Source organism: Lactuca saligna, chromosome 8, assembly GCF_052625555.1.
Source record: "Lactuca saligna cultivar CGN05327 chromosome 8, ASM5262555v1, whole genome shotgun sequence".
In the NCBI taxonomy this organism is placed as follows: Eukaryota; Viridiplantae; Streptophyta; class Magnoliopsida; order Asterales; family Asteraceae; genus Lactuca; species Lactuca saligna.
This window is the reverse complement of record NC_136424.1, coordinates 228,357,585-228,367,571: the sequence shown is the minus strand read 5'-3', so window position 1 is coordinate 228,367,571 and position 9,987 is coordinate 228,357,585. Positions and strand designations below refer to the sequence as shown.

The window sequence follows — 9,987 nt, the reverse complement described above, 5'->3', positions numbered from 1 at the left end:
AAAGGCTTCAAATGAAGTCTTAAACACGTTTATATAGTGTTTAAGTTTTGGACACGGTGGAATTTTACCTGATACCGGCGTTAGACGGGGTTTTTGGTCGTACCCGATTAAGTTACCGTAACCCGATACGGTAAATTCTAGAATTATTCCGATCACTAAAGTTGGGTGTTAAATTGATTTCTAAATGTATTAAGACACCCATTAAGTCATTTTAAATGTGTACTAGATAATGACTTAATTAAACGGAAGATCGTAAATCGGAAATCGGAACGACGATCGGTTGCGCGAATTGAATTATGAAAAAGTTACTTTTAAAAAGAAGCGGAAATTTTGAGTTGTTACATTATCCCCCCGTTAAAGGGAATTTCGTCCCGAAATTCAAGTTTGGAACATAAGACAAGATACAAATCATGGATAAGAAAAGAGTTGTGGATACTTCTGTTTCATTGAGTCTTCCCGTTCCCAAGTGAATTCCGGTCCCCGTTTGGCATTCCAGCGAACCTTCACTAACGGGATGTGACTTTATTTTGTACGTTTAACTTCTTGATCCATGATTTCGATCGGTTCCTCCACAAAGTTGAGGTTTTCATTGATCTCGATCTCGTCTAAGGGAATTGTTAGGGTTTCATCGGATAGGCACTTTTTAAGATTTGAAACATGAAAGACAGGATGAATGTTACTGAGTTCGTGAGGTAAATGAAGTTTATAAGCAACTGGACCAATCCTGGAGAGGATCTCAAAGGGTCCAATGTACCTCGGATTAAGTTTCCCACGCTTGCCAAAGCGTACAGTGCCTTTCCAGGGCGAGACTTTCAACAGGACACGATCTCCAACCTGGAATTCTAGTGGTTTCCGACGATTATCAGCGGTCAGTTACGGATTTGAATGATCTTTTCGGTGGTTTCACGGATGATTTCAGGACCAGTGAGAGCACTGTCGGGGACTCGATTCCTGGCTAACTGTGTATCCCCCACCTCGGCCCAGCACAGAGGAGATCTGCACTTACGACCGTATAGGGCTTCGAACGGACCAGCCCTAATACTGGTGTGGTAACTGTTGTTGTATGAGAACTCGATCAAGGATAGGTGTGTGTCCCACGACTTTCCAAAGTCAATGACACATGCCCGGAGCATGTCCTCCAGGGTTTGGATTGTTCTCTCACTCTGTCCATCGGTTTGAGGATGATACGCCGTGCTCATATCTAGTTTGGTTCCAAGGGCTTTCTGAAGAGATTGCCAGAATCTGGAGGTAAACCTACTATCTCGATCGGAGATAATGGATACAGGTACACCATGAAGACGCACTACCTCCTGGATGTAGATTCGCGCGAGTCTCTCCATCTTGTATGATTCTTTGATTGGGATGAAGTGAGCGGATTTTGTCAAGCGATCGACAATTACCCATATGGTATCGTACCCACTAGAACACCTGGGTAGTTTGGTGATGAAATCCATGGTAATCATCTCCCATTTCCACTCGGGAATCTCGGGTTGTTGGAGCAGACCTGAAGGTTTCTGATGTTCGACTTTGACTTTGGCGCAAGTCAAACACTTGCCCACGAATGTAGCTATCTCAGCTTTCATGTTTGGCCACCAGTATTGTTTCTTAAGATCCAGATACATCTTGTCTGAACCTGGGTGAACAGAGTATTTGGTTCTATGTGCTTCCTCCATGACTATTTCCCTGAATCCACCGGATTTGGGAATCCAGATTCGATTCATGAAACAGTGAACTCCGTCACCTCTGATCTCAAGTTTCTTTTCCATTCCTCTCAAGGTTTCATCTGACATGTTTTCAGGTTTGAGGGCTGCATATTGAGCTTCTCGGATTTGCGTGGGTAAGTTGGAATGGATGGTCATTGTCTGGTTCTTCACTTTGTGGCTGGTACTATCCTTTCGGCTAAGGGCATCTGCTACCACATTGGCCTTGCCGGGGTGGTAACGGATTTCACACTCATAGTCACTGAGTAATTCTACCCATCGCCGTTGCCTCATGTTTAAGTCTTTCTAATTAAAGATGTGCTGCAAACTCTTGTGATCAGTGAAGATTGTGCATTTGGTTCCATAGAGATAATGTCTCCAAATCTTCAATACGAAGACTACTGCTCCTAGCTCCAAGTCGTGTGTGGTATAGTTGACTTCGTGTGCTTTCAGCTGTCTAGAGGCATAGACAATCACCTTTCCTCTTTGCATAAGCACACAGCCTAATCCTTGATTAGACGCATCACAGTAGACAACGAAGTCCTCTGTCCCTTCAGGCAGAGACAGAACAGGCGCGCTGCATAAGGCTCTCTTCAACGTTTGGAATGCAGTCTCTTGTTTATCACTCCAACAAAAGGGTACACCTTTCTGTGTTAGAGTGGTTAAAGGTTTGGCGATTTTGGAGAAGTTCTGAATGAATCGTCGATAGTAGCCGGCTAGACCCAAGAATTGACGAATTTCCGTGGGCGTTTTCCGTGCCGACCAACTCTCTATCGCTTTAATCTTGGAAGGATCTACATGAATACCCTCCTCGCTTACTACGTGACCGAGGAAAGTTACCTTCCGTAACCAGAATTCACATTTGGAAAATTTTGCGTAAAGCTTTTCGGATCTAAGAGTTTCCAATACTAGTCTCAAGTGTTGTTTGTGGTCTTCTTCGTTTCGGGAGTATACGAGGATGTCATCAATGAATACGATAACGAATTTGTCTAAGAAAGGATGGCACACCCGGTTCATCAGATCCATGAACACAGTCGGTGCATTGGTTCGACCGAAAGGCATCACTACAAACTCGTAGTGTCCATACCGAGTCCTAAAAGCTGTCTTGGGAACATCATTCTCCTGGACTCGTAACTGATGATACCCTGATCGAAGGTCTATCTTAGAGAAGTAACTGGCTCCCTGGAGTTGATCGAAGAGGTCGTCTATTCTTGGAAGAGGATATCGGTTCTTAACGGTTAACTTGTTCAGCTCACGGTAGTCGATACACATCTGAAAGGATCCATCTTTCTTTTTGACAAACAGAATCGGAGCTCCCCAGGGTGAGGAACTCGGCCTAATGAATCCCTTACTGAGCAACTCATTGAGTTGACTGGATAACTCCTGCATTTCTATGGGAGCTAAGCGATATGGGGATTTTGCTACGGGGGTAGCTCCAGGAATTAGGTCAATACGGAACTCGACTTGACGTTCGGAAGGAATTCCTGGAAGTTCTTCGGGAAACACATCGGAAAAGTTACAGACTTCGGGAATGCTCGCGAGGTCTCTAACTTCTTGTTTCTCGTTGATCACATGAGCTAAGAATGCAACACACTCCTTTCGAAGGAGCTTTCGAGCTTTGATGCAAGAAATGATATGAAGGTTGGAACTGGATTTATCGCCATAGATTATGAGAGTTTGATTCGAAGGAAGATTGAGACGGATAGCTTTTTCGTAACAAAGAATGTCAGCATGATTGGGACTCAACCAATCCATGCCAATAATAACATCAAAGCTCTTAATGGAAACGGGCATGAGATCTATAGGAAATGAGTGATCATTTAGGGTAAGCGTACAACCTATGAATACGTCGATAGCGCTTTCTTTCTCACCATTAGCCATCTCGACGGTAAACGTTTCAGTTAGTGGTTGAGGATTTGGTTTTAGATTATGTTTGAATGCATGACTAACAAAACTCCTTTCAGCACCCGAATCGAAAAGAATACTAGCATATGAGTTGTTGAGAAGGAACATACCCGAAACAACAGTGGGATCGGCAACTGCTTCCTCCCTTCCCATGGTCAGAACCCTTCCAGTGTTACCAGCAGTTGACTTCTTGGGACAATCCCTTTTAAAGTGCCCGACTTCACCACAGTTGTAGCAGGCTTGACTAACACCTGCTCCCGATGATTGGTTAGCTGATTGAGTAAGGGTTCTGCAGTACCGAACTGTGTGCCCTTTCTTGCCACAGTTGGTGCAAGACAATTCTTGACAGGGACCAGGATGATGGTGGTATTTACACTTGTCACACAGAGGAAGGTTACCAGCATATTTACTGGTAGGAGTTGAGGCAGTGGATCCCATGGCAGAAACAGCAACAACAGGAGTAGTAGTAGCAGCATGGACTGCTACCGTCTGTTGTTTCTTGGATGATCCTTGAGAATATTGACCCTTCTTCTTCTTCCAGAATTTCCTCTTTTCACCACTCCTTTGAGTCGGCTCAGAAGTGGTAGTGATTTCCTTGACATCGTCGTTGTGATCAATTAGAATTTGTGCTAAGGTCTTGGCACTATCATAGGTATCCGGACGAGCAGCCAAAACATGACTCTTTATCGGTTGAGATAATCCCCAAACGAACCTTTCGATCTTTTTGTTTTCAGGAGTGACTAACCCCGGGCGGAGAAGTGCGAGATCATCAAATCGGGAAGTATATGCAGCAATGTCGGAACCTTTCATCTTCAGGTTCCAGAGCTCGTGCTCTAATTTCTGCATTTCACCACGGGGGCAATACTCAGCAATGAGAAGTTCCTTCATGGCTTCCCAGCCCATGGCATTGGCTGTGGGTAAGGTTAGAGATTTGACTCGGCCATTCCACCAAGTCAAAGCTTTATCCGCGAAGGTACAGGCTGCAAATTTGACTTTATCGGATTCCGCACAAGCACAGATTTCAAAGATGGACTCGATTTTCTCGAACCATCGAGATAAAGAAATGACACCTCCAGCGCCATTAAAGGATGTTGGTTTCGCATTCATGAAATCCTTATAGGAACCCCCTCTTCGGTGTCCCTGGCTACCCTCAGGGTTTTGAGATTGAGTACCACTACCCGAACCACTAGGGTTCATTTGTGACATAGCTGCTACCATTGCAGCTGTCATCATTGTCTGAACTGATGCTAGGTCAAACTGGGGAGGAGGTGGCGGTGAAGAAGGATTGTCGTTGTTCTTTGAGCTAGGTCTCCTTCGGGGAGGCATCTTGATCTAATAAGATCAAGGAAAAGAGGATGGTAAGTCCTCTACATTGAATCGATAGATATGACAGTTATATGATTCGAGTAAGCGATAAAGCAGGAATGAGTTATCGAACAGATAATTTATCGCTAAGAGTGATCACAGAGAACTACTCGAATGAGGATTACTACAGATGATTGGAATCAAGAAATACTCCCATAGTATTTCATGAATTGTTTACGACAATGATTCGACGTTTGGGATATTAGGGTAAATTTTAGGCATGCCACATACCACAGTCACTCCCAAGCACATGTTGGTCGTGTCTCGAATGAATATAGTTGGCCAGGCTATATTGACCCTAGACACAACTACATAACTGCCCAGGTTTAACTGTAGTACGCAACACCCATTTACTTATGTTCTGTTCTACTTGTGGTTATGGATGGTGACGGTTCGGTATACTTGTATACTTTTGAAAATACTTATAATTTGAAGATACTTTTGATTCAGAGCACTTAGGCCCCTTTAGTGTTTATAGTTTTATACCATGTAAGGTTTGGTATACTTTATTCACTATAAACAAGGGCTCTGATACCAATCTGTCACACCCCGAAAACTGAAGGCGGAAATACATTTCTGGGGTTGACTACCGTGTTGAGTATCAAATCCAATGTACATAGTAAGTAAAGTAAAACAAGCATTACATTACATAATAACAGTTTTACAGTTGTTTCAAAAGTATAATTTGTACAGTTGTGATACATAGTATATATAGACAAAATGTAACGGGTCTTCGTGTACACCGTCTTCATGCAAAATGATCTTCGGGTACCTGTTCTAACGCTGACCTGAGAACACAAGCGGTTTGAAAATCAGCATAAAGCTGGTGAGTTCATAAGCGGTTTTGTTTTACGGAAATGTATCGGTTTCCTTTCTGTTTCTGAAATGTTATGTACACCAAGAAAATCCCGTATTTTCTTAACAGTTGGTTATTGTTTCACAAATGTAAAGTATACTAAGTTTGTACACTGAAAACATGTTTACTCATGTGAAAATGTATAGTTGGTTGTCTGACTGGTTAAACTGTTCTGTTTACTTATCATGTGTTACCAGGAAAGTCCCATACTTTCCTTATTGTATGTTACAAATTGTAAAAGATGTAATGTTATCCATTCTGCGACTCTTTCTGGTTATGTAAGTGTTACCTAGGAAAGCCCCATGCTTTCCTGCATGTATGTATCTTATGTAAACGATGTGAAAGATGTAAAAGATGTAATCGTGATTAGATTCCATGTTTTCCCCAGGAAGGTCCCGTACCTTCCTGCATGTTAGTTACAGTAAGTAAAAGATGTAAAAGATATAAACGATGTAAACGATGTATAAAGTAATCCATTATTACTGTAAGTAAATCTCTGTTATCCTAATTGCGAGTTCCATAACCATACAATAGACTGAAACCTGTGGCAATAAGTAGTCCACATGTGGCAATAAGTCGTCCACATATTTATGACTTTCGTCACCCTTGAACCATTTCGGTTCGGCTGTAGCTAGCAGCCAAGTGTGGGGTAGTCAGCCCCGTATAGATCTATACACTCAAGTCACGCTCTCTAAATACCAGAGATTCTGGTTATGGGTGTAGTCCTCCACTCGCGTAATCCAGGTGGAGTGTTCTCCGAGGACGTGTCTCCAATCATACCGGAATAACAAATTTACTAGTAATAATATGAAAGTCCTCCACTCGCGTATGTGCGTGGAGTGTTACCGAGGACAAAACAGTGTACAGGTATTATATTCAAATGTTTTAATGACATGCTTTTAACTGATAAAATGTGGAAAACCATTTGTGAAATACATGTAAAACATACTAGTTTAAAGACTTATTTCACAAATATATGTTACGTGATCTGTATGTTTGATCTGTTATCAGCTGTAGTTATCAGTTATAAAAGCATAAGAATATGAAACAAACATTTGAAAACATGTTATGAGTACAAGAATTCCTTTGTACTTTGCTTGTGTTTCCCCCCCTGAAAACAGTGAAAACAGTGAAAAAGGGTAGGGGTATGAACTCACCGGACTCGGAAACGTGTCGGTTTTGAATGCTAGACGTCGGTTCGGGGTTTGATTACTCGCGATGACCCTATGTAAAATGATATAATGTCCATATATATACAATTAGAGATACATTCACTAATCATATGGAACATTACACTCCAATGAGGTTAAACACCTCAAAACGAGCGTTTGGAGTGACCCGGGTGACATCTTCGGACTTGTAATGGCACTAGGGACTTGGGACATGAGTTTACTCTCCATAAGTAAACATTTAAATGAGTTTACAACCATGAAACACACTCACACATGAGTTTACGACCGTAAACTCATGTGGGTGTGGTTTTGAGGGTTTAAGGGCTCAAATGGACCTAGAGGTTGCTAGAATGGATTTTCTAAATTGTCTTGGAACACTTGGACTGAATTTAAATCATCAAAATGCTTATTTTATGGGAGTTTACGGCCCAGTATAGGCTCCTGGCCGTAAACTCCTTAATCTTCATGAAATGGGTGTCAAATGTTGTTAAAACAAATCACATGTGATTCATAAGATTATTCCAAGACCTAGTATGATTTTTATGTGACATTTGAGGGGTGTTATGGAGTTTACGGCCCATGAGACCCTCCTCATGGCCGTAAACTCTAATGTAGGGTCATACAAAGTGTTTCAAGGTCTAAAACTTGCATAGAAGGGCTTCTAAAATTCATCTAAAGGCTTTAGGGGTGTTTAGTTTGCATTCTAACACCAAAAGTTTTGGAGTTTACGGCCCAAGAACAAGCCTTGGCTATAAACCCTTATAAGTCCCACAAATGATGTGTTTTAGACCCTTAAAGTATTTTTGGTTGGTCCCTTGATTTATTCCAAGGCTTTTGGTGGTGTTGGATGGCTTTCTAACACCTTAGAATTGGATTTATGTCACAATTTGGGGAGTTTACGGCCCAAGCACTATCCTTGGCCGTAAACTCACATAAGTCCCACAAAATTCATGTTTCAAGTGTCCAAATGCTAAAACCAAGGTCCTACAATTCATATCTAAGCCATAGGAGTGATTTGGAAGGGTTTTGAGGGCATGAAAAACCCCTTTTACTTGAGTTTACGGCCCAAGCTTATGCCTTGGCCGTAAACTCCTTTAAATGGCTCAAAATGATAGTTTTAAATGTTCTAAGTCCATATCTTGAAGTCCCATAGCCATATCTAAAGTCCAATTGAGTTTAGGAAGGAGTTTAAGGGCTTAAAACCCCATTAAATGGAGTTTACGGCCCAAGCTTGTTCCTTGGCCGTAAACTCATGTTCTTGGACCTAAAATTCAATTATTTCATCAATTTGAAGGCTAAAGGTGTTGAATAACATGTTAGGGAGGTTACCTTAAAGATTTGAAGCCTTAAACTTGTGATTTGGACCTTAATTCTAGCTTGAGGAGAGAGGTTGTAAGAGTTTAGTGAGAAACTTGCCAAAAGGCTTCAAATGAAGTCTTAAACACGTTTATATAGTGTTTAAGTTTTGGACACGGTGGAATTTTACCCGATACCGGCGTTAGACGGGGTTTTTGGTCGTACCCGATTAAGTTACCGTAACCCGATACGGTAAATTCTAGAATTATTCCGATCACTAAAGTTGGGTGTTAAATTGATTTCTAAATGTATTATGACACCCATTAAGTCATTTTAAATGTGTACTAGATAATGACTTAATTAAACGGAAGATCGTAAATCCGAAATCGGAACGACGATCGGTTGCGCGAATTGAATTATGAAAAAGTTACTTTTAAAAAGAAGCGGAAATTTCGAGTTGTTACACATTTCATCCCGATATGAAATGCCACAACAAAGTATTCAAGTGTGCGAGGTGTTTTATGTTTGGGGGATTGATTTCATGGGACCATTTCCCGTGTCAAAAGGCAACAAAAACATATTAGTGGTAGTGGATTATGTATCCAAATGGGCGGAGGCACAAGCATTACCAACTGCCCGGGTGGTGGTGCGATTTTTGAAGAAGTTATTTTCAAAATTTGGAGTTCCAAAAGCCTTTATAAGTGACCTAGGCACTCATTTTGCCAATAATAAACTAGAGAATGTGTTAAGGAAATATGGGGTAACTCATAAATTCTCTAAATCTTACCATCCACAAACGAGTGGGCAAACCGAGGTGACCAATAGAGCCTTGAAGAGAATCTTGGAAAGATCGGTGGGGAGCAACAGGTAAGAGTGGTCGGACAAGCTAGATGATGCACTTTGGACCTTCCGAATAGCTTTCAAAACACCTATTGGTACTACACCATATAGGTTAGTTTATGGAAAGCAATGTCATCTTTGAGATCGAGCATAAAGCTTTTTGGGCTTTAAAAATGTGTAACTTCAACATCGCGGAGCTCAAGAACACCCGGTTGATGCAAATGAATGCTCTTGAGGAACTTAGACATGATGCTTATACTAGTTCTTTAATCTATAAGGAGAAAACCAAATATTTGCATGGCAAGAGGATCAAGAGTAATAAAGAGTTTCATGAAGAGCAAAAGGTGTTGCTTTTTAATTCAAGACTAAAAGATTTTTCGGGCAACCTCAAGTCAAGATGGGATGGTCCTTTTCTAGTAAAGAAAGCGTTTCCACATGGTGCTATAGAGTTAATATCAAAAGATGGTACCCCTTTGAAGGTAAATGGACATAGAGTGAAAAAGTATGAAAAAGGAGTCCCAAGGAATGAAGACATAGAAGAAGCACTGCTGCTGGACGGAATGGCAGAAACGTAGCATGGGAGGAGTCTCGCTAATGACTCTTTCAAAAGAAGCGCTTTCGGGAGGCAACCCGCGTGTAGAGTTTGCATTTCTTTTCCCTCTATTTTCTTTTTAATTTCTTAGGTACTGTTTTATTTTCATTCATCCTCTGAAAAATATCTTTTAAATGATTGCTTGAGGGCAAGCAATGCCTAGAGTGTGGGGTGGTGTGTTAAAAATATAAAAAATTAAGTTTTTTTTCCATTTGCAAGACTTACTCGTCGAATTTATACGCATACTCGACGAGTACATCT

At 41.3% G+C, this 9,987-nt stretch overlaps 1 protein-coding gene across 1 annotated transcript; it reads left to right on the top strand.

Moving 5' to 3' along the window:
* The first annotated feature begins 9,253 nt into the window (after nucleotides 1-9,253).
* Nucleotides 9,254-9,709, top strand: LOC145010532 (uncharacterized). The gene has a single exon (XM_078969061.1). It carries the CDS (start codon nucleotides 9,254-9,256, stop codon nucleotides 9,707-9,709), a length of 456 nt encoding a protein of 151 aa, XP_078825187.1.
* Nucleotides 9,710-9,987: the final 278 nt, after the last annotated feature.

Coding starts and splice junctions, on each gene's coding strand:
- LOC145010532 (XM_078969061.1), top strand. CDS start 9,254: ATGGAAAGCAATGTCATCTTTGAGATCGAGCATAAAGCTTTTTGGGCT.